This window comes from Onthophagus taurus, chromosome 1 (assembly GCF_036711975.1).
Source record: "Onthophagus taurus isolate NC chromosome 1, IU_Otau_3.0, whole genome shotgun sequence".
Taxonomy (NCBI): Eukaryota; Metazoa; Arthropoda; class Insecta; order Coleoptera; family Scarabaeidae; genus Onthophagus; species Onthophagus taurus.
Window position 1 is genome coordinate 39,683,526 of NC_091966.1, and position 26,244 is coordinate 39,709,769.

Sequence of the window (26,244 nt, forward strand, 5' to 3'; positions counted from 1 at the left end):
AAAGAATTTTTTTATAATATGACTTGAAACTTCGCTCACTCAGCTGCTTGACTGAATCAGGAAGGCTATTCATAATAGTAGTTACATTATAAGAGTAAGATCTTTTAAAGATTTGAAGTTCATGGCGTGGTATGCATAACATGTGCCGATGTCGTATATTAATATTGTGCACGTCACTGCGATACCTGATTCTATTGGCTAAATATGGTAGACATTTATACATAATAATTCTGTGAAAGAGGCAAGCACTGTGAAGGATTCTACGACGCGTCATGTTCAACCAATTTGCCCAATTCAGAGTGTGTGATATGTTTTCCCGTGTTTTAATACCATATATAAACCTCAGACATGAGTTCTGCACTCTTTGGATACGCACTTTGGTTACAGAGTCTAAGCATGGATGATATAAAGCATCTCCGTAATTGGATATGGACAGAACAAGAGCCTCACATAATTGGATTTTCAAACGTTGGTTAAGAAAGCTCCTGTTACTGTACAATAATTTAAGCGTCACGTAGGCTCTACGAATTAGTGAAGAAACATGTCCACGGAATCGGAGTGCGGTATCAAGACGTATACCCAAATTACAGCACTCGTCCGTAAAATTCAATTTAACACCACCCACTCCGACACTCAGAGATCCCTTGACCCTGTTCACCACACCACCACTCCCAAATACTATAACTGCTGATTTAGACGGATTAATAATCAAACAATGATTTGAAGCTTCGTGGGCCAATTTGTCTAAATCAGAACTGATAGCTCTGTCAGCCTTGTCAATGTTATTCTAATAATAACATTGACAATAATGCTCTGATGCGGAAGATATCGGACATCCTGTAGATAAGTTGAGTTAAATCATCATATTTTTGGTCAAGGCTTCCGTTGTACACGTCATTTCCGGACATCTGTATAGCATTTTAGATAAACATTGTCTTATTGCAGTGTTGACCGCATTTAGATTGATATGAAATCAACTGTAACGCCTCGGCCGCAAGCGACCTCGGCGTTTTGTAGGTATATTATGCTTCATTATATTGGTGCCGAGGTCGCTTGCGGCTAGAGTTGATGCATATCAACCCAAGGTCGCAAGCGACCTCGGCATTTTCAATACATATGTTGACTTATTGCAGTGTTGACCAGATTTGGGTTGATATTTAACCAACTCTAACGCCTCGGCCGCAATCGACCTCTGCATTTTCAATACATATATTGACTAATTGCAGTGTTAGCCAGATTTGGGTTGATATAATATCAACTCTAACGCCTCGGCCGCGAGCAACCTCGGCATTTTCAATACATATGTTGATTTATTGCAGTGTTGACCAGATTTGGGTTGATATGATATCAACTCTCGCGCCTCGGCCGCAAGCGACCTCGGCATTTTGGATATACATGTTGTCTTATTGTAGTGTTGACCTGATTTAGATTGATATGAAATCAACTCTAATGCCTCGGCCGCAAGCGACCTCGGCTTTTTGTGAGTATATTATGCTTTATTATATTGGTGACAAACTTTATGTCGATGTCATATCAATTCCAGTGCCTCGGCCGCAAGCGACCTCGGCATTTTCAATACATATGTTGACTTATTACAGTGTTGACGAGATTTGGGTTGATATTTAATCAACTCTAACGCCTCGGCCGCATGCGACCTCGTCGTGTGTGGGTATATTATGCTTTATTATATTGGTGACAAACTTTATGTCGATGTCATATCAACTCCAGTGCCTCGGCCGCAAGCGACCTCGGCATTTTCAATACATATATTGACTAATTGCAGTGTTAGCCAGATTTGGGTTGATATGATATCAACTCTAACGCCTCGGCCGCGAGCGACCTCGGCATTTTCAATACATATGTTGATTTATTGCAGTGTTGACCAGATTTGGGTTGATATGATATCAACTCTAGCGCCTCGGCCGCAAGCGACCTCGGCATTTTAGATATACATGTTGTCTTATTGCAGTGTTGACCTGATTTAGATTGATATGAAATCAACTCTAATGCCTCGGCCGCAAGCGACCTCGGCTTTTTGTAGGTATATTATGCTTTATTATGTTGATGACAAAGTTTACGTCGATGTCATATCAACTCCAGTACCTCGGCCGCAAGCGACCTCGGAATTTTCAATACATATATTGACTAATTGCAGTGTTAGCCAGATTTGGGTTGATATGATATCAACTGCAATGCCTCGGCCGCAAGCGACCTCGGCTCATTACCTTATTGCATTTTTGATTAGATATGGATTATTTTTTTGACAAATTTAACACAAAAATTCTCGATCACTATTTATACACAACTATTTTATTTTTCTAACCTATATTTCTAAAGAAAACAACGTTCGGTTTATTATGATCACAGTTGGATTTTTTTGAAATTCCGGCAAACAAATTTGTTTCAACAAGACATCTTTTAAATTTTTGAACGAAAAGTTAATTTGATTACGCAAATAACCAAATTATAATAGAAACAGTGACAACTAAAACTACCGCGCCTATTATCATCAAAATGTACTTCATCTTTAAATATTTTTTTTGATAAACATTGGCTTGACGAACATCGCGGGTTCCACGTTGAACGGAACCAGTCGCTTCTTGTATAGTTTTATCTATATGGGTAATTACTTCACCCTGTTCCGCAGTTTTCGCTTGAAAATCTTTATATATTCCAGCCATCTCCGTCATTCTAGACTAAATGAATTAAATTGCTTATAGAAAAAAGAATTGTACATAATGATTTTTTTACCGTCAGTAGTTTTAAATTCCGGGAACGTTCCAGTAAAGCTTCATTTACTGCTTTCTGTTTGTCAATTGCTTCTTGTACCCGTTCTTGTTCTTGTATTTGTTGTTCTACTTGTTCGTGTTGCTGATGTGGATGATGCGTGGATACTTGGGTAGAATGTGATATCCGCTGCTGACTTTTGACTCCTTTGCTTGGAATAATTTTAATGTATTGTTTAGTTGTATGTGTTAAGTTTTCTTGTATCATTTCAAAATTGTTCATGGCTGCCAAGAGATCATATTTTAATTGATCGCATTTGCTCTGTCTCTTCTGCGATTGATATGTCGCAACCAGACCACTGAGTTCGTCCATTTTATTATAAGTTTTTGTAACTAATTCTTTAGTACTAAGGTCTATCGCATTTAGTTGTTTTACTAATTTCGGTGTATCTTTTGATGTTCCTATTTGATTTCCCATTTTTTTCATGGAAGCAACTAATCATTTTAAAAATAGTAGTAACTAGAAAAACATATTTTTATAATTTCTTTTAATACCATTTTTTGTTATCGTTCGTATTCCCGAACCGATCGCTTTAGTGAGGTTTTCATATTCCTTTTGCTTGATCGTTGCTTCACTTCCTTTTCTACTGAACGAGGATGAAATTCGTGAAATTTTATACATGGTGAAATCCCTTTTTACTTTATACACCCCCCCAAAAATTATAATCCCCGTTAACTTTACATTCGGTAAACAAATACAATATAAATTTAAAAAGAAATTGTAATTATAACAGGTTATGTCATGGAATGTGTCACAGAAATGTCAGTAACATCAGTTCTGATTTTCGTTGTAGATCGAATTATTAAGTTTTAACACTTACATTTCAAACATTTGTTTAAATAACATTTTCTTGAAGGAAATGAAAAATCTTTAAAAATGATTATAAACTCAACGTGGTTATCACTTTATCATAGAGTAATAGTACACTATCATCATTAATTACCAAATACCAGAGGAGGAACATATTTGGCATTGTATGCTTTTTAAGTTTCGCAAGCGTAGTAATTCAACAATTTTTCCAAATTCCAAGGTGATAATTTTGATCTTTCCAATTCGTGTCAATTAGGAAGACCAACAACTTTAGATAATGACCTGTTAAGGGCAGAAGTGGAAGCACATCCGTGTCAGACGATCGAAGAACTATCAAATACTCTTAACCAACCTTGGTTGACCATCCAAGAACATTTGTATTCACACAAATGTATTCTTTTTTAACATAAATGGATAGAAAATTAAAAATCCTTTAAAATGAACCCAAACTCGACCTATTTATCTCCAACCATTATCGAGATATCTTAATTTTTAGTAAAAAAAAATGGCGGTTATTTGACAGTTATAACCTAACTTTTTTATTTTTTACACCAAATATATCGTGTTTGGTATCAAATGAAAGCATTTTTGATCCTTATTAAGACCATTTCAATATTTATCAAAAAATCGTTATTTTTAATTTTGACATTTGACAGTTTCTAACCTAACTTTTTTATTTTATAATCCAAATATGTCGTGTTTGGTATCAAATGAAAGCATTTTTGATTCTTATTAAGATCATTTCGATATTTATCAAAAAATCATTATATTTAATTTTGACATTTGACAGTTTCTAACCTAACTTTTTTGTTTTTTAACCCAAATTTATCATGTTTGGTATCAAATTAAAGCAATTTTGATTGTTATTAAAATCATTTCAATATTTGTCAAAAAAACGTTATATTTAATTTTGACATTTGACAGTTTTCAACCTAACTTTTTTATATTTTAACCCAAATATATCGTGTTTGGTTTCAAATGAAAGCATTTTTGATTCTTATTAAGATCATTTCAATATTTATCGAAAAATCATTATTTTTAATTTTGAGATTTGACAGTTATAACCTAACTTTTTTATTTTTTACACCAAATATATCGTGTTTGGTATCAAATGAAAGCATTTTTGATCCTTATTAAGACCATTTCAATATTTATCAAAAAATCGTTATTTTTAATTTTGACATTTGACAGTTTCTAACCTAACTTTCTTATTTTTTAACCCAAATATATCGTGTTTGGTATCAAATGAAAGCATTTTTGATTCTTATTAAGATCATTTCAATATATATCAAAAAATCGTTATATTTAATTTTGACATATGTCAGTTTTTAACCTAACTTTTTTATATTTTAACCCAAATATATCGTGTTTGGTTTCAAATGTGAGCATTTTTGATTCGTATTAAGATCATTTCAATATTTATCGAAAGACCGTTATTTTTAATTTTGACATTTGACAGTTTCTAACCTAACTTTTTTATTTTTTAATCCAAATATGTCGTGTTTGGTATCAAATGAAAGCATATTTGATTCTTTTTAAGATCATATCAATATTTATCAAAAAATCGTTATATTTAATTTTGACATTTGACAGTTTCTAACCTAACTTTCTTATTTTTTAACCCAAATATATCGTGTTTGGTATCAAATGAAAGCATTTTTGATTCTTATTAAGATCATTTCAATATATATCAAAAAATCGTTATATTTAATTTTGACATATGTCAGTTTTTAACCTAACTTTTTTATATTTTAACCCAAATATATCGTGTTTGGTTTCAAATGTGAGCATTTTTGATTCGTATTAAGATCATTTCAATATTTATCGAAGGATCGTTATTTTTAATTTTGACATTTGACAGTTTCTAACCTAACTTTTTTATTTTTTAACCTAAATATATCGTGTTTGGTATCAAATTAAAGCATTTTTGATTCTTATTAAGATCATTTCAATATTTATCAAAAATCGTTATATTTAATTTTGACATTTGACAGTTTTTAACCTAACTTTTTTATTTTTTATCCCAAATGTATCGTGTTTGATATCAAATGAAAGCATTTTTGATTCCTATTAAGATCATTTCAATATTTATCAAAAAATCGTTATATTTAATTTTGACATATGTCAGTTTTTAACCTAACTTTTTTATATTTTAACCCAAATATATCGTGTTTGGTTTCAAATGTGAGCATTTTTGATTCGTATTAAGATCATTTCAATATTTATCGAAAGATCGTTATTTTTAATTTTGACATTTGACAGTTTCTAACCTAACTTTTTTATTTTTTATCCCAAATGTATCGTGTTTGATATCAAATGAAAGCATTTTTGATTCCTATTAAGATCATTTCAATATTTATCAAAAAATCGTTATATTTAATTTTGACATATGTCAGTTTTTAACCTAACTTTTTTATATTTTAACCCAAATATATCGTGTTTGGTTTCAAATGTGAGCATTTTTGATTCGTATTAAGATCATTTCAATATTTATCGAAAGATCGTTATTTTTAATTTTGACATTTGACAGTTTCTAACCTAACTTTTTTATTTTTTATCCCAAATGTATCGTGTTTGATATCAAATGAAAGCATTTTTGATTTTTATTAAGATCATTTCAATATTTATCAAAAAATCGTTATATTTAATTTTGACATTTGACAGTTTTTAACCTAACTTTGTTATTTTTTAACCCAAATATATCGTGTTTGGTATCAAATGAAAGCATTTTTGATTCTTATTAAGATTCAATATGTACCAAAAAAACTTTACATTTAATTTTGACATTTCTTAGTTTCTAACTTAACTTTTTTATTTTTTAACCCAAATATATCGTGTCTGGTATCAAATTAAAGCATTTTTTATTCTTATTAACACTGACTGTGTAAAGTAGCCGGCTGTTTTAAGTCGGTTACAGTGGACGAGGTTTAGTCATTTGCAGCCGACTTGGTCAGTCATTAGACGACCCATTCTTTAAATCGGTCGATTTTGGTCTTTTCCGTTCAATCGGAAAAGATGGTGCATTCCAAACTGGACGTCGCGCCTTTATTTCACCTAAATAAAGAAGTAAAGGCGCGACGTCTTGTCTGGAACACACCAATTTTTAAGATTTTGAAGATTTTTTTAATGGAAAATTTGAAGGTTTGAAAGGATTTAAATATACAAAAAAAAGTATTTTAACAAATACATTCATATTTATTTATATGCATACAAAGAGAATCAATTCATATAATATTTCTATTAGAATAATTAATTAGATTTATAATTATAAAACAATTCCGGTAAACTATTAATTGGTTGAGTTGTATTTTGTTTTTCGCTTGTTAGTTTGTTCCTGGTAGGGGGATAGGGAGAAATCTATTAAGTAAACATTTCCTTTTTTTGCGTTAAGAATAATTCCACCCCGTTTTTATTTCACACAAATCGGTTTAATTTAAATCTGTAAACTGGAAGATAATGTTATTGTATTTTTAAATTAGTTTTAAGAAAAGTGTTGGGTTGACATTAAGGGTGGAATTTTTCTTAAAAAAAATTTTATCCGATAGATTTTATTCTTTTTTTTTTGTTTAAATTAACCGCGTAAAATTTAAATTTAAACTAATAATTATATTTATTTACAGTATTTGTACTCTTGAGCAAATACTTGTATTGCATTGTTGCAGTAGTTGCTAGGGTTTTTTTATTTTTAATTATTTTTTTTTTGTGGGTTTGTAATAACTCTTCGATAAAAAAATACCAGTTTTTCTTGTTAGTCTATTGTACATCGTCTATTTCGTTATATGATTGAGCGTTAGTAACTGTTTTATTTATTATTACACGTTAATGGCAACGTCTTCGAGGTGACTCAGTGTTGAAAAAAACTAAAAAAAAAATTAAACGATATTTATTAGCGCATTTATTATTATTTTTTTTGGAAAACTCGAAAAATTGATTCTCTTATTTTTTGTTTTTTGTTCTTTATTATATAAACGTGCTGGACGCAAAGTTGTTTTTTTTTTCACTTTAATTTAAAATTTATTTATTTTTTTTGAAAATCCGAATGAAGATGGAAAGTAATTCGAGATTGTCTCACGGAAAAATAAAATAACTCTTTATACAATTACATTATTAGATAATAATTATTATTATAAAACACTAAAAAGTCCGAGAAAAAATTTTTTTTCTTCACTATATAAATGTAAGATTCACACCTTCTTTACGTTTTTTTTACAAACTTATTTATAACCCTGTACCTCAAATATCCCAGTAAACTGTAAATTTCTAAGTAAAATTTTTTACATAGTTTAATTTTGATTCTCCCAAAAATCTCTTAAGTTTCTACGAAAAACTTAACGCGCATCATTTTAATTTTCACCAAACACTTTTAAAAAAGAAAACAATTTTTAGGTTAGTTTATAAAAAGAAGTTTTAGAGTGCTATGAAAAGTTATGTACAGGGCGGCCAAGTAAGCGTATCTCGGAAACTACTCCTTGTAGAGACTTGCAGTAAAAAATTTAATAACAAAAGTGGCTAAGGGAAAATTCTAGAAATTATTTTCAGGTTTCTAAGATGACCGCTAGGAGGCCTAAACGTCATCTTGAATTTAAAAATTTTTTTTTCGGAATTCCAATGTGTATTAACATTATAAAAAAATATATGCCTTTTAAAGTTGAAATAAATTAGAATTTTTTTGTTAAAACACTTTTTGCCTTATCTCTAAAACTAAAGTGGAATAAATAATGATAATGACATGTTAAAGTCCGAAGTGGAAGCAAATCCGTGTCAGACGATCGAAGATCTGTCAAATACTCTTGGTTGACCATCCCAGAACATTTGCATCAAATTGGTGCGGAGAAAACAAAGCTAACTGTTGCGTCACATACAACTTATTGTATTTTTTAAAATAACAATATTTTTTGGATTAATCGGGTGGAGGTCAGAAAAAATTTTTAATTATAATGGTCTTCTTTTTTTAACATAAATGGAGAGAAAATTAAAAATCCTTTAAAATGAACCCAAACTCGACCTATTTATCTCCAACCGTTATTGAGATATCTTAATTTTTAACAAAAAAAAATGGCGATTATTTGACATTTGACAGTTATAACCTAACTTTTTTATTTTTAACCCAAATATACAGTGTTATTTTCAAATTAAAGCATTTTTGATTCTTATTAAGATTATTTCAATGTTTATCAAAAATCTTTACATTTAATTTTGACATTTGACAGTTTCTAACCTAACTTTTTCATTTTTTAACCCAAATATATCGTGTTTGGTATCAAATAAAAGCATTTTTGATGCTTGTTAACATAATTTCAATATTTATCAAAAAATTGTTAATTTAATTTTGACATTTGACAGTGTCTAACCTAATTTTTTTATTTCTTAACCCAAATATATCATGTTTGGTATCAAATGAAAGCATTTTTGATTCTCATTAAGATCATTTCAATATTTATCAAAAAATCGTTATATTTAATTTTGACATTTGACAGTTTCTAACCTAACTTTTTTATTTTTTAACCCAAATTTATCATGTTTAGTATCAAATTAAAGCAATTTTGATTCTTATTAAGATCATTTCAATATTTGTCAAAAAATCTTTATATTTAATTTTGACATTTGACAGTTTTCAACCTAACTTTTTTATTTCTTAACCCAAATTTATCATGTTTGGTATCAAATTAAAGCAATTTTAATTCTTATTAAGATCATTTCAATATTTATCAAAAAATCGTTATATTTAATTTTGACATTTGACAGTTTCCATCCTAACTTTTTTATTTCTTAACCCAAACTTATCATGTTTGGTATCAAATAAAAGCATTTTTGATGCTTATTAAAATAATTTCAATATTTATCAAAAAATCGTTATATTTAATTTTGACATTTGACAGTTTGCATCCTAACTTTTTTATTTTTTAACCCAAATTTATCATGTTTGGTATTAAATTAAAGCAGTTTTTATTCTTATTAAGATCATTTCAATATTTATCAAAAAATCGTTATATTTAATTTTGACATTTGACAGTTTCTAATCTAGCTTGTTTATTTTTATCCCAAATATATCGTGTTTGGTATCAAATTAAAGCATTTTTGATTCTTATTAAGATCATTTCAATATTTATCAAAAAATCATTATTTTTAATTTTGACATTTTCTAACCTAACTTTTTTATTTTTTAACCCAAATTTATCATGTTTGGTATCAAATTAAAGCATTTTTGATTCTTATTAAGACATTTTACATTTTGTAATCGAAATTTGATTACAAACCACTTTATTTTTAAAGATAGGGCAAAAAATGTTTTAACAAAAAAAGCCATAATTTATCTAAACTTTAAAATGCACATACTTTTATGTTATGTTAATAGAGCGGAATTCCAAGAAAAACCACATTTCTTAATTCAAGATAGCGGTTGCGCTTCTTGTGATCATCTTAGAAACTTGAAAATGATTTCCAGGATTTTCTCTTGGTCACTTTAGCCGTTAAATTTTTTACCGCAAATCTTTACAATGAGTAATTTCCGAGATACAATACTTTGCACGGTTATTTGGCCAGCCTGTATACAAATTTGGCTCAAATCTAAAGCAAAAGAGAATCATAGCCCTCTAAATTTTTTTTTATCAACTTTACGATTTTTATAATAATATACATTCAACATTTTCAACAAAAACAACCAAAATAATACACATAAATGCAGTTTTTTCTTTCAATTTCTTTTAAAAAGATAGCAGAAAAAATAAATTAAAAAATAATATCGATTTTTTTATTTTTTACTTATTTTGTGTTATTTTTTTGTTCTATGGCACTTCGTATTTTATGAAATTATTTTATCGTATATATACTATGGACGAATTATTATATTTTTGTTTATAAAATAAAAGAAAATTCTTCATTTTTTGTTTCTTATTTCTTTCTTCTTTTGTTTTTCATTTTGTTTTAAAAGCAAAAATATCTTAATTCGATATGGCGGTGGAAAAACAATTTGTTTCTTGGTTATCAAAATTTATTTAAATTATTAGGCTTAAATTTTTGATAACCAAAATAATTGGAACTACATTTATGATATGGAAGGTTACGGTTCTTTTTTCTTTCACCATCAACGTATTATCTTTTTTTCCATTTTTCAATTTCAGTTAAAATTAAAAAACATTAAAGCCACCCGAAAAAAAATATATAACAATTTGTTATTAATTTCTTTTTAATAAATTCCCATTTTCAACGATTTCTATTCATCCATTTATTATTATTATTAAATATTGCACATCGTATACATTCTTTTTTATTTATATTATTTTAATTTGTCAAATCTCTGTTTTTATGAATAGAAACCATCGAAAAAAAAAATATAAATAGAAATCAACATTTAAAATAGAGGTCGTCGCAATCTTCGTAATTGACATATTACGGTTGTTTATTTAAAAATAACACATTCTATACATAATTAGAGATAAAAAAGCGCTTTGAAGAAATTTTAATTTCAAGTATTATAACTTTAACCTCACTTTTTATAAATGTCAACTTGACACAATTTTTAGGTTGGATTAGATTTCGTTACTATGACAACCACCACTTTAATTTTTAATGAATACAATTAATCCAAATTTTTTGGATTAGTCGGATAAAGTCGCATTTGTTTCTTAATAATCAATTCAGAAAAAATTGTAGTTATAATGGTGTTCTTTTTTTAACACAAATAGATAGAAAATTAAAAATCCTTTAAAATGAACCCAAACTCGACCTATTTATCTCCAACCGTTATCGAGATATCTTAATTTTTAACAAAAAAAAATGGCGATTGTTTGACATTTGACAGTTTCTAACGCAGCTTTTTTATATTTTAACCCAAATATATCATCTTTGGTATCAAATTAAAGCATTTTTGATTCTTATTAAGATCATTTCAATAGTTATCAAAAATCATTATATTTAATTTTGACATTTGACAATTTGTAACCTAGCTTTTTCATTTTTTAACCCAAATATATCGTGCTTGGTATCAAATGAAAGCATTTTTGATTCTTATTAAGATCATTTCAATATTTATAAAAAATTGTTATATTCCACTTTGACATTTGACAGTTTCTAACCTAACTTATTTATTTTTTAACCCAAATATATCGTGTTTGGTATCAAATGAAAGCATTTTCGATTCTTATTAAGCTCATTTCAATATTTATCAAAAAATCGTTACATTTAATTGTGACATTTGACAGTTTCCCACTTAACTTTACAGAATATTACGCCATAAGTAACCAAAAAAACTGGTCGAATCAATGCCGAATCGACTAAATTGATTCTCTGTTTTAAATTCACTTCTCTTTAGATTTTGAACTATGAATTGTATCAAATAAGCTGTAACCCACTGTATATTGTCTCAAAGTCCTTGCGAACCAGCACAATCCACCTCTTCATTTGAGTAGGTTGAAGAAATACAAAAAAAAAGATTTTACCTTGCAAAAACCACATAAACTTGTGTGTACAAAAAATATTTCTAACTTTTTGGGGCACAAAACTCAGTTAAAAGATGTAATTATAATCAAGTTTTAATTTGACAGATTCATATGACTTATGTTAGGTTATGAGATGAGCAAGTTTCGATTGACAAATATCGAAATAATAATCTACATTTAAAAAATTTTTTTATTACTTTTAAATTTTTTCTAAACGAATAATATTTCGTTATTAACTCATCAACAATATCATTTATTCAAAAATTGTTAATTATTTATAAGAAATGATTTAAATTTGTTACGAATGCAATTTAAATTTGTTAGGTTATGATCAAGTTTCGATTAACATATATCGAAATTATAATTTACATTTTAAATTTTTTATAAACGAATAATATTTCGTTATTAGTCAATCAACAACATCATTTATGCAAAAATTGTAAATTATTTATGAGAAATGATTTAAATTTGTTATGAATACATGTTCGATTGACAGATGATTGAATTTGAAAATTTAAAATAAATTATCAAATAAACTAAAAAGAAAAACTTATAAATTTGATGTTTAATTAAGCCATAAACAAAAACAATACGTAAAATTGTAGAATTTTCTTAACAAGAAATTGAATTGTGTTAATGTTGGTATTGCCAATGTAATCGTTCGTTTTATGTCATTTATTGTTGACATTGTAATAGTGATTGTTCTTCAAATCGCTTTAAAAAAGCTACCCTCAGGTTTTTAATATCATTGAGATATAATTGTGAGTAGAAACACTTTTTAAGTCTTATAACAATTAAGTAACATTTGTGTCAAAATTTATTTAAGACAAAATTTAAATAAAAAAAAATTTGTTAGGTTAGATTAATAGATTGAGTTATGGAGGTAAAGGTGGGCTTAATCTGTTCTTATTCACTCCATATATGCTTTTAAATATGATTTAGTTATAAATTTAAATTATAGAACATAACCTCAAATTTCGAAGTGATAATTCGGGTTGTCATAGCAACGGGTCATTCAAGAATGACATCTATCGAGAAAAAAATTGACAGAAATAAATGTTGCCAATATAACAAATATCTAAAATTTTAAAGATTTTTTAACAATTTCATAAAAATGTTATTTCACTATAATTCGAACCTTATTTATAATAAATATCGCAAATTTTCCATAATTAAGCCAATTACAATATCAATTTGGATAATTTAAGTTAATAACACGATTTCAATAAAACCCTAACTTCACTTTAAATAATCATCAACAATTTTTTCAAATTTCAGTAAATATCAGGTTGTATTTAAATCATTTTTTTTCATAAATTTATTAATATAAACACGTAATAATAACAAAAACCTGTGTTTTTGTATGAAATTTAATTTGTTATTAAATGCACCCTGATATTTAGTATATTCAAATAGCTTTCTTATCTCCAAAATTTCTTTATAAACATTATATGAATATATCCGAAACTTTGCATTCAAAAACGAAAAGATTGAAAATAGCGACGACGATAATATTAATTTTTGATAAAGCCCTAAAAAAAGAAAAACAAAACTGGGATATCACATACTCTCATTGATCAAAAATAAAATAAAAATAAAACGCATTATTATTATTATAAATCGTTCGTACACGCGTCACACCTAACCGCACTTGTTTAAAAACTAGTTAAAATGTAGTTTATATAATATTTACACAAAAAATTGCCTTAATAACTAGTTAAATGCTATCACGATCTTGTATTTCCTTTTTTTTAATTAATTAAGTCTTGTAGTTGTAACTATTTTTTTTTGTTGTTTTGAAAGTACCTTAAGGTTAATGTTAATATCTTATAGATAAAAAAAAATTGAGGACTCCACACCAATGTTAAAAAAAAATTGTTATAAATCGGATTATTTCATAATATTTCGAAACTTTGGAATTTTTCTCCATATCTAAAAAAGTCGTATACGAGATTATATCGATATTTTTTTTATTTAAAGACTAAATTAAGAAATTATTAAGAAAAAAAAATGTACACGGTTTTGGTAGCACATGGTATAATATAATTATAGTATTTTTTGTTTTTCCTTATCATTTTTTTTGTTTCTTTAGTATACAAAAAAAAAATTAAAAATGAAATCAAACTTTGTAGACTCTCTGTAAATTAGTTACATATAAAAAAGAATATATGTTATCACAATAACAAGTTGCAGTGTTTATTGTATAACTTGTATATCTGTAAATAAATAATCTATTGTTTACGTGGTTTGCGCGACAAGTGCTTCTGTTCTTCTTTTCTTTAATTATTCAATATTACGAAGACACATAAATAAAAAACATATTATTATAGAGGCACCTATTGTGTAGAAGGCATCTTGAGTTTATATACTCTGTGTGCGAATTGAAAAATTAAAAAATAAAAAATAAATATATACAGGGTGAGATATAAAGAAATGAAATGTTTTAATTTATTATACTAAATTTCAAAATATAATTATTTAACTCAACTATAATATCAACTTATACGGCTATAATATTGTTGGTTGATAAAGATTAAGAAATATTTGATTTGTGTAGTTATAGTTAAAATTATTTATAACGTTAGATCCACAATTGGAACAATGATTTAGCGTTTTGAGCGATCGAAAGCTTGAATTGAATTATTTTATATATTGTGTTAATGCTTCGTCACTTGTCTTGTATGATGATTTGACTATAACATAGTTAATTGGAAAATTCTCTTATTCTTTGTATGACAAAACGTTAGTGCTTCTTGTTGTGTTTGTATTTGTGGTAAGTACAATTATATAATTGACAAGAATACGAGTGATTATTTTGCATATACATGTAAGTATCCATTCTTTTATTAGAAATATTGTGAAATGTGTTTGTAATTTTTGTTTATTCGATACCCTCAATTAATTAGCAACACTAATATGCAGAGGTGCTGAACTGATAAGAGTACTAAAGAAGAACTCTCAGATCTTGGAAACATAACTGTTGGCGGTAATTGATGATATAGGAGATAAGATAGTTGATACCCATCAAAATCCATCTAAAACATTCGATTGAAGGCTTAACGCCGAATACTTTAAGTACCGATTAAGTCTAATTTTAGGCAACTTTTGGGATCAAAAAACCGTGTCGCAGAAACAAAAAAATTTGAGGAGATGAATTCAACTCCAAAACTGCTGAATCTTTTTTGCCAAATTTGAATTAAATGGTTGTCATGTCACGTTTCAAGATGAAACTTTAAATTTAGGAAACTAAGAACTCCAAGATTAAAGATTTTACGAGGATTAAAATAAGTTTACCCAACCCAACCCGTGATCCTGAAGCAGACAAGGAATTTCGTAGAAACCAACAAACTTCTTAGCAAAGTGGCAATGAGTTCCTGAAGATGTGCGAATTCATATAGAACACTATTTCTTGTAGATGTTGATTTGAGTTAGAAACAACTTAATGATATTATTGAATTGGCAATTATAGTAAAAACTAAGCTTGAGTAAGCTGACGATGAAGAATATTTCTATCTATATAATGTCTTTATGTATTAATTGCCAAATCATGTCGAATAAGTCAAAGATATAACAAAAAATGTTAGTTTTGCAATATTTGCTATAAAAGTATTAGTTTGATTGAGTTAAGGTTGAAAGAATTTATGTCTATTAAGTTCGACACACGATTTCTAAGCACAGGAGTTGTACAACACCATTGGCAAGTTATTTTAAAAGATGGCTATCTTTCTTTTCCTAAAAAATATTATTGCCTGTTTTTCTGCAAAAAAACGCGTTATTTAAAAAATTCATACTTTCGTATGTTATTTGTATTTCCTCCAAAATGATTTCAACTTTGTTAGAAGATGTACCACTCAATATCTACAGAGAAATGTGGTTTCAACAAGATGGTTGCCCAGCTCGTTATGCTTGTCCTGCACGGGATTGCATACAGAATACCCAGAAAGATGGGTTAGGCGTCGCGGTTCGATTACGTGGCCTCCTCATTCTCTGGGTCTAAATTGATTTTCTTATTAGGATTGCATAAAAGAAACAATGTATTAAAAACCGATTGAAAATCTTGCCGAACTGCGCCACAATATGTATACAGCAGTCGAAGAAATAAATGCAAAGAGATTTGCACAACCAGTATAAAGATCGTTTTTGTGACGATGCAGAGCTTGTATTAGTGCCGATGGCAAATAATTTGAGCATTTGCCTTAGTTTTAAGAAAATAATGCTATAAAATTAATAAGAAATAAATTTGTTTGTTTAATTTTGTCTTTAGGTTAACTTTATTTGAAAGAGTCCTTTTGCAAGACATAAGGGCAACCATCTTGTTGAAACCACATTTTCTAGTTCGTAGATATTGACTGGCACATCTTCTAACAAAGTTAAGAGGAAATAAAGAGTAACTACAAATAGCATACAAAAGTATGAATTTTTTAAATAACGTTAAAACAGGCAATAATATTTTTTATGACAAGAAAAATGGCAAGTGTTGTACCATCTTGGAAACTCTACTAAACAGGCCATCTTTTAAAATTACTTGCCAAGGGTGTTGTGCTACTCCTTTTTTTAGAAATCGTGTGTCAAACTTGATAGTCATAAATTCTTTCAACCTTAACTCAATCAAATTAATATATTTTTTTGCCAAACTTTTCTTGTTTGATTTGTGACTTCTACAGTAGCATGGTTCACAAGGAATACATTATTAAAAAAATCACTATTAAATTGCGAACATTTCTGACCGTAGTACCTAAAGATATGATGTACGGGATCGATTTTTAACATCTTCAAAACTATGTCCTTTACCACTTAACTAAAAGACATGGATTTTTTTTTCTCATTTTTACCAGAACAGGTATGGGTTCGCCCCTTGCCCGCTTGACGTTCAGTTTCGGGACACCCTGTATATAACTTCCCCAATGTTATGCAGAAACCTTCCTCTCGTTCTTTTTGATGCTGTCTTTGAATGATTGGGATTCGACCAAAACGTTTCTTAACAAAGTGACATTGTATTTCTCAAGACGTGCAATTAGTTAGAATGTGTAAACATGTTCTAGAACTAGGGATAATTTAGAGAAGATGGAGATGCAGTAACATGTGATATCCTATTATGTGGCGGTCCTAAAGTTTTTGATTGGAACTCGATCAAAACATATGTTCTGATCGATGTGGCATTTTGTTCCTGTTAAAAGATGTACTCATCTATTTAAACGTTCTCTATTTCTCAACTGCTCCACGCCACAATATATTAAAGGATCGAACATAAGCGAAGATATAAGAATTTAAGACTCCTTTCTTAGAAATAGAAGAAATTGGTGAAGTTTGAAAAAATTAATTTTCAAGTTTCAGATATTTGATATGAAGAAAACACGATTTATTTCTCAACTAACTAATTGTCTGCAGATTAACTCTTTGGCATCTATTTAGTACTGTATAGTTTAAAATTACTACTTTGAGCAATCTATTGCAACAATAGATTTTCCATTATTTACTATTACACTATTGGGAAGAATCGATTTTTCAAAATTAGGAATCCATCTATAATTGATGAACATTGTGGAAGTTCCTCCAGACAATGAAGAGTAAGCAAAGTTCGTTCAAGATAAAGCTTGAAAAATGCGAAACTTTTTTGCTATTGTTGAATACTTTGTTGAAGTGGTCGAGGATTTAGTTGGAATGGTTAAGGACGTTGTTGAGCTGGCTCAGAAATTGGTTGAAATGATTGAGTATTTTGTTGAAGTGGTCGAGGATTTGGTTGCACTGATTGAAGACTTTTTAATACATTTGAGGTTTTCTTCGGGTTTCTCTAACTTTATAAGTGATGCTGGTCGCTTAGAAGTTGCTTGCACTTGGATTCGATGCTAATGATTTGGGTTGTAATTTTTTCTGAGATGAACTGGGAGACGTCGCAGCCCTCAAAACTCTTCAGGATGACTTTTAATATTGTTTGGCTCATAGCCTAATCCTTTTTTTCTTCTTCTTCTTTCATCCACTTAAACTTCCAGCCTGTTCTTCATCGATGATACTTAATGTGCGTAAGTTATCGCTCTATCTTGTTCTTGGACGTTCTTGACTTCGCCGATTTATCTCTAACTTTTTTTTTAATATTCTATGTTGTCCCATTCATTCAATGTTTGCATCCCATTCTTAGTGTCCAATTGTTGATACTTTCCACTACACATAGTCTTCTTATATATTTGCTTTTTTCTCTATTGTACAGTTTTGCCAGTAATTCTGTCAAGTATCTTCGTTTCCATTCTAAAAACAAACTTATTCTTTGCACAGTTTTGTTGCAACTAGTATCATTGATTGTAATTCAGAGATTTCAAACGGCTCAATTGAAGCAGCTGCGTCTTTCAAAGCATCACTTTTACTTTCTATTGATTCAACGACATACAAAAATTAAGTGACATTAATTAAAAAGTTATAAATAAATTTTAGTTTCTTGTAGAAAGTTTTTTTTGCTTTTGCCAAATTTAAATTGTGTATACCCATCGTGTTCTGTAGATCATTTTGTACACTTTAAGATCAAGGAGAATGCAGTAACTTACTCTTATTTCGTACCAAATAGATTTTTGTATCTATAAGATAAAACGCAACATTATTAATATCATCATTAAGTCAGCGGAGATAAAAATGCCTAAGTTGAACATATAGTTCCTGATGAGCCAAACCTTGTTTAAAAATCTTAATTATTGCGAACAATTCATTATTACCAACAAAGTACCTGATCTAAAGCAAAGTTTCAAAATTGATATTGTGCTGATACACTACTTAATATTTTGTATCGTCACTTTTTGTTTGCAGAACTCAAAACTTGCTTTAACTTCTTAAAAGAAGAATCACAAGCAACTTTAAATTTCGTATAGTCAAGATTATACCTTCACCATCATCAAAAAGTGCATTTTCAACTACTTCACAATCTATGTCCACCTGATTTTAGGTCCTGGTCTTGTTGTTGAGTTTACTTAAGTGTTACTAAGTGTGTTGACCAGCTACTTTTGGGTTTTTTGTATTTATTTAAATCAAAGTGTATTCGTTGTTGAGAATTGTATGCACAGATAAATCAAGAAGCCGAAACTAACAACAATTTACAATTAGGTGATGTAAAGATGAAAACCATAGAGAATGTAATTCTTCCTTACTGATATTTGAACAGACTCTCCATAACACAACATTTGAAAGAAATATAGTTTATGATCAGATATTATGGATCCAACGTTATTATTCATATTTCAAAGTACACAAGAAGTTCAAAAATACTCAAAAGAGTTACTTATAAATAATAATCAAAAAGATTTATCAACAATCGAAGTCAAGGTCGCTAAATGCGAGGTGCTACAATCGAAGTTGATTTGTAATTTGAATTTTTAAAATTATATTTTTTGATCTAATATGTTAAATTTAAAAATTTCATTTCATATTTTAAGACATCCTGTATAATTACATTATTATATTTATTTATATTTATATTATCCCGTTTAAAAATAAAAAATTTTTTCAGAAACAACCCGTCGCGCAAACACCTTGGCGTTGTATATAGGTGACACCCTGTATAAAAAATCTGTCATCCAGTTCTGCAAATATAACTCTGTATTATTGTATACATAGAATATATATCTGTATAAAAACTTGTACATAATAAAAACGGTTGTTTTGTATCTTGTATCTCCTATGGCAATCATTATTATTTTATTATCATTACAACTTATATTTTGTTTTATTTTTTTCTGATTTGCTGCTGCTAAGATTTCTTTTTCTTCATTCTCGGAAAAAAAAAGGCAAACAATTTTTATGCTTGATTTTTGAGAAACCGACAAATTTTTGACGGATTCTATTGAAAAAGGTGACGGTGTGCGATTAAATCAACGAAATTATAACGAAAAGTCTTTGTGTGTTTTCCGTTTCAGATAGCACCCTCATTTAATTTTAATTTTTAACCTAACGAGATCACATAAATCAGTCCAATTTATTTTTTTTTATCAAAAAAAAATAAATGAAAATACATCTAAAACTTGAATTCTATTCCCATCAAGAAATTTGAATATTTTCGAAACAATTTTCAAATAAAACCGGAATGTTGTTTTAAATCAAAAATTGTAATTATTTTGTTAAGGGTGCCATTTGATTTGGATTTTTTTAGAGTAATCGCTAACCGTCTTTTTCAGTTTTTATTATTTGTATTTTTGGAGTCGAATAGAAATTGCAAAAAAGTTCCGAAAAAACATTAAGTCCTCGCGAGTCTCGGTAAAAACGTTACTACTAAGAGATCACATAATAGTTCATAACCTATCACCTACAACAATTATTCATTTTTAAATATATATAATATATCGTTACTCTCGGTTGTTTGTTTGTTTATTTCATTTTTTTTTAATTTAATTTATTATTTTTTTCTTTCTTGCTCATTTTAAAATGTATTGCCGCTAAGTGCTTTTTATTTCTTAATCAAGAATCTAACCTCGATCTTTTTTGCCACCCCATTTTATTCTCTCCCTTTCTCTTAGTTACCGTCTTACAGCACCATTTTTTTCAATCACCCGGCCGGTTGTTTTCTTTTTTATTTATTTTTTTTCTTTATTTATTTGATTTTCTTTCTCAGGAGCCGTTCCACAGCCCCAAAAAAAATCCGCACGCCCCAGGCTACTCGTTCTGTTTGGTCTCTTCGGTTGCGTAAGTAGCAGCAGCAGTAGCGGCAGTAGCGTTGGTCCTTATCAGCGAATTTGAGATGGCAAATGGTCACCCGATACAGGGTCCCAATTGCCATCCCGTTAGTCACTGCGTTGGTAAACCGTTTGGCGGCTTAAACTCAGGCGTCGCCGTCGCAAACTGACTGACGCTCGTTGGAGGATTAAATCCGGGCGCGTAACACTGTGGAAAGTACAACTCCGGTTTTACCACCGTCGTTGGTGTTAAACCACGCGGTAACATTCCATTGTGTTTACTAAAATTAAAAAGAACATTACAAAAAGGTAAGATTACTAATACAGTAAAATCTCGATATTACGGACTAATACGAGGAAGGGCCAAAAATCCGTCATATGAAAAATTTTTAATTTACACTTTACAGCTATCCACATTATTGCGTCCAGACTACATGGCTTTATACAGTGTGTTAATTAATTATCGTACCCGACGTCATCATTGCAAGTATGCAACCAATATCACAGTATTGGTATCACAAAACGCGATTTGCGTATAATGCGTATTGCGCTGTGATATTGGTTGCATACTTACAATGATGACGTCAGGTACGATAATTAATTAACACACTGTATGTGTATCAAGGACAGTAGAATCTAAGAGGACAGCTATATCCCGGGAATAAGTGCACAGCGCGAAGGCCCGTTCGTGACGTCACCCATAGGCACTGGTAAGTAATTACTATTTTACACGTTGACTTAGCTAATTTAGTTAAATAAAAATATACAACAACATAACGCTGAATAACAGCTATAACATTCGGGATAATAACGTCTTCGGCTAAACCCGAAACTTTCTAGTTCTAGAGTTAGTTTTACACTAACACTGTTACTATGTAGAATTAACACTATACAGGGTGATTCTCAACCTATACGCATAAACTTGGGGATTTATCGAGACGAATAGTGGGTAATAGGTGAAAAAAATTGGCGATATCTAGATAAGGTACTTCTTGGAAGATGGACAGGTCAAGGTAGTTCATACGACTGGCCATCTCGATCAGTCTCTCGAAGTTAATATTGAGCAATAATTGTGAAATCGGATACAAACTGCTGTCGATAATCCACAAACACCCTGGTTTAGGCCGCGCTGTCATATCATCTTCAAAGCTTCCAGAAATCATCTTACACAACAACACCACACGATCTCATCTGTTTAGAATTGGTACCACTATACTTATTTTATCTTCTGCAAAAAAATGTTTACATACATTTGAGTGTATCGGTTGCTCACGTCCTTCTGATTGCAAGAGTTGCCTACACAAATGATGCATGGCGAAATTTAGTAACGAGATGAAGAGTGACAATCACACAATGTTGAGGAAAATGTATCAAAGAATCAGATAGCCTTCCTCTGTTACGTTAATCTAACCAAAACGTTCAACAAAGTTAGGATAAAAGAATTAGAACAGGGCAAACATTACAAAGTATGTAATGTAAACTATGGTTAGACTATGAATGATTATAAAATCAAGATTGAGTGCTATGCAGATGATGTCGTCCTCTTGGCTGATACTGAAGATGGCATACAGTGATTAACATAGGCATTTAACATTGCAGCTGAGGAAGTGAATACTGAGGAAGTTAATACTAAGCAAGGATTGCTAAATCAGGTACAAGCTGCTGCCGAGACAATCCGCCAACACCGTGGTTTAGGCCGCGCTAGTCGGACATCGTGGATTCAGCGAGCCTAATTGTGTATAGAAAATATTGGAAACCACTTGGAACACTTACTTTGATGTCATTTTAAAATCTTATATGAATTCTAGATTTGAGAATCACCCTGTATTTGGATTTAGCCGCACGTCTCTAAAGACGTCTAAACCCGAATGATTCTAGTTCTAGGTATAGTGTTAGTTCTAGTTTTACCCTTGCACTGTCACTAGAACTAATATTAGACCTAGAACTAGAAACATTTGGGTTTAGCCGTATGTCTTTTAAGACAGCTAAAGCCGAATGATTCTAGTTCTAGATCTAGCGCTGCATAACAATTGGATCACGTTATACATCACTTGACTAAGCGACATTTTATCATTTTTAGAAATTTGCATGCTGTCTGGTAGGTAATGGTGTAATAAGTAAGTTTTTTAATCTAAAGTAATGGTATAAGAACCGACTTAGATACGACACTTAGACACTTAGATACAGAAAGAAATTCTACAATAGAAAAAATAGATGAACCTACAATTTCGGACCAGTGTCGTTTTCTAGATGTTAGTATAAAATTAAAAGTTTATGTCTTTTATTTTATATAGAATTTAAGTCTAACTAGTTTCCGCCCTTGGCCATCTTCAAAAACTCTACAAATATGTGTTTTTTAAAAATAAATAATATTTTATACTCCAATATATTTTATAAATTTATTAACTCTATCGGTTTAGGCCTAGACCATCGTCGGGAGTCTCGTTGTATAAGGTTGAAGTTAGGAAACACATTCAAATTTGATCACAAATAGATTAACATCTCTTATCTTATCCATTTTACAAACGACAGCGGTAGGTAGTGCTAGTTAGTATAAGATATCAATATGTTGCACATTTTTATTGAACTAAAATTAGAACGAGAAACATTCGGGTTTAGTCGTGAAAAAAACTTTCAGTTGCCAATGTCAACTTTAATTTTATTATTATATTCGTAATCTTCATAAAATAACCTTTAAAGTGAGTCCAAACATGACGCATTTATCTCAAAAAACCAAAACGTTCGGTCTTTCAACTATTAATTTTGACATATTTGTCAACTTCATAAAAAATCCTTTAAAATGAGTCCAAACTCGACATATTTACCTTTAATATTAATGGAAATACAATCACTTCCGGTTTGAAACGTCAACGTCAATTTTGACATATTTTTCATCTTCATTAAAAAACCTTTAAAATGAGTCCAAAGATGACGCACTTATCTCAAAAAACAAAAAAGTTAGATTAAAAAACATTAAACCCGAAGTTAGCAACAATGAAGACAGCAATTTAATTTTTAAATATTAATACCAACCTTAATTTTTGATTTTTTTATTATATTTCCGCTTTTGTGACAAATTTTAACACATTTTATAAAAATTAAGAATATGTCGAAATGACGTTGACATTTCAAACCGGAAGTTGCTTATAGCTCGAGTAATATTGGAATTAAACGTATCATGTTTGGACTCATTTTAAAAGATTTTTCACGACCATTATAAATGTGTCAAAATTGAGGTTGACATTTTAAACCTGAAGTTAGTTATCATATAATAGACAAATGGACAACTTCATGGTGCTCTTTCATGATGCATTCTTTATTAAAAAAAAACCTTTAAAATGAGTCCAAACAAGACGCACTTATCTCAAAAAACAAAAAAGTTTCAACAGAGAAAACTTGTTTGTAAAATGGATAAAATGAGAGTTGTTAATCTATTTGTAGAGTTTCTGAAGATGGTCAAGGGCCGAAATTAGTTAGACTTAATTTCTATATAAAATAAAAACCAGTTTAAAAGTACAAAATCAAACTCTAGATTATTTTCTTCAAAAATTTTTACACGAATCATCATATTGACTCTAGTATTTGTAGTTAAATTTATGCCACGACAGAAACACCCTGTATAATAGTAAAACGTACCAAGCGGCTTCTGTGATAAAAATAGACAGTCATCAAACAATTTTCAATAGTTTGAGCTTGTCTATTTTGAGAAGTCTTATGTTTTTAGAGAGATGAAAACGAAAAAATCTCGTTTTTCTCAACATTGTTCATTTGTCGCTTAGTCAAGTGATGCATAACGCGGCCCAATTAAAACTAGAACTAACACTCGACGTAGAACTAGAAAATTTCGGGTTTAGCCTACACTAGCCTAGTGATAGTGTTAGTGTAAAACTAGAACTACCACTAGACCTAGAACTAGAATCATTCGGGTTTAGCCGTCTTGAGAGACGTGCGGCTAAATCCAAATGTTTCTAGTTCTCGGTCTAGTGTTAGTTCTAGTTTTAATTGTTATAGAGCGCTAGACCAAGAACTAGAATCATTCGGGTTTAGCCGTCTTTAAAGTTGTGCGTAACCGTTTGGCTACCAATTTTGAAAAACCACCGTCGACTAATCCAGAATAAAGAAAAAAGTAGGGCTAAACCTAAATGTTTCTAGGTTTACTGTTGTAGTAGTGTTAGTTGTAGTTTTAATTGTTCGGAGAATACCCCCAGTTTATCTATGAACTTATCTATAACTTCAAAATATTTTGTCCGTTATATCGATGTTTTACTGTATGATTTAAATTTAAGTTTTAACTTAATATGACAGTTACGCATATTTTAATAGATTTAAAAATATAAATAGATTAAACTTACCCATCTGAATTAGCAGAATCTCTTCGATTTTTAGCTGCATGTGGGTTCATATGATTATCTATATGTTTCTTAACTTCGGGCTCGGTGGCAAACCGTCTCCGGCAATTGGGCATTGGACAACAAAACGGTCGATCTCCTTGATGCGTTCTCGTGTGTTGATCTAAAATGGCCTTCTGTCTAAAATCTTTCCCGCACTGTGTACATTTATAAGGTTTTTCGCCGGTATGAATCCTCAGGTGTTGATTTAAAATGGTCCGTTGCCGAAAATTCCTCCCGCAATAAATGCAACCGTACGGCTTTTCGTTCGTGTGGATCCTCAAATGTTGCGTTAAATGACTTTGTTGTCTAAACCGTTTTCCGCATTCCGGACACGGATACGGTCTGGACTCGATGTGGATGCAGCCGTGTTGAAGTAATGTCGATTTCTGTTTGAACTCTTTTTGACAGATCGGACACCGTACGTAAAGGGGCATTCCGGCGGATCTTCCGTGTTGGATGACATCCGGCAATTTGCCGGTGCCACCTTTATTACTGAGGTATTGCAACGCGCCGAAATTGGCACCCGAACCGAACACAGAATGGTTCATTCCTTTGTTGTCTTTAAAATAGGCCGGATACTGAAGGTTCCCGGTGACGCTGTTTGGTGAAAAACAGCTTCCCCGGTCTGCTTGCGACGCGTCCCCATCACCATACGTACTCGTTACTTCTTCTTTACCTTCATCGGCAGGAAACGGAACATCTTGAGGCCATAATGTTGGATTTATACCATTTTTGAACACTAAGTGAGGACTCACATCTGTAAATTAGAAATAATATTGTATTTATATATTGAAATTTTAATGGAATTAGTCTAATTTTTTTTTTATTTTGAGTGGGAAGATTTTATTTTGATAGAAGTTTAATAAATTTTTAAATTTATGTTTGTACATCAACTTAGGGTATACTTTCACACAAATAAAAATGTAAATCAAATAATAGGCATTTACACAAAACCTAGCCATATAAATACCTGGACACCTACAAACGTTGAATAAATGATATTAGGGATGAAGTTTATAGATATCAAGGATGAGATAAAGTTGAAGACAATTTTGATGCTAGGGGAAGCTAGGGACGTCATATATGATGGGAAATAGTTGATGTTGGCAGTCCTCAGAGAGTGTATGGATTACTTCAAAATTTACCAGGAACAGTTTTGATGCATAAGAC

At 30.1% G+C, this 26,244-nt stretch overlaps 2 protein-coding genes across 7 annotated transcripts in view; both read right to left on the reverse strand.

Moving 5' to 3' along the window:
• Positions 1-2,288: 2,288 nt before the first annotated feature.
• Positions 2,289-3,541, reverse strand: LOC111423387 (syntaxin-12-like). Its single transcript, XM_023056625.2, has 3 exons — positions 3,282-3,541; positions 2,752-3,221; positions 2,289-2,696 (listed from the first exon to the last, which is right to left on the reverse strand). The coding sequence occupies exons 1-3, from the start codon at positions 3,406-3,408 to the stop codon at positions 2,448-2,450; spliced, it is 846 nt and encodes a 281-aa protein (XP_022912393.2). The 5' UTR covers positions 3,409-3,541; the 3' UTR covers positions 2,289-2,447.
• A 3,228-nt stretch (positions 3,542-6,769) lies between these two features.
• LOC111417694 (zinc finger protein jim) overlaps positions 6,770-26,244 on the reverse strand; it is a 67,497-nt gene continuing 48,022 nt past the window's right edge. For 4 of the 6 annotated variants that reach the window (XM_071201316.1, XM_071201314.1, XM_071201315.1 and 1 more), the window contains exons 3-4: positions 25,036-25,831; positions 6,770-20,964 (exon numbers count right to left, since the gene is read on the reverse strand). In XM_071201316.1, coding sequence (XP_071057417.1) covers positions 20,796-20,964; positions 25,036-25,831 — 965 coding nt within the window. In that variant the 3' untranslated portion in view covers positions 6,770-20,795. The remainder of the gene's footprint in view (positions 20,965-25,035; positions 25,832-26,244) is intronic. The other 2 variants (XR_011642363.1, XR_011642364.1) reach the window with 2 other exon arrangements.

Bases quoted from the DNA above. Each gene is read 5' to 3' on its own strand.
- LOC111423387 (XM_023056625.2), bottom strand. From the start codon at position 3,408: ATGTATAAAATTTCACGAATTTCATCCTCGTTCAGTAGAAAAGGAAGT. The intron at 3,222-3,281 runs GTATTAAAAGAA...TAAAATGATTAG, and splicing joins ACGAACGATAACAAAAAATG to TTGCTTCCATGAAAAAAATG. The intron at 2,697-2,751 runs GTAAAAAAATCA...TAATTCATTTAG, and splicing joins GGAATTTAAAACTACTGACG to TCTAGAATGACGGAGATGGC.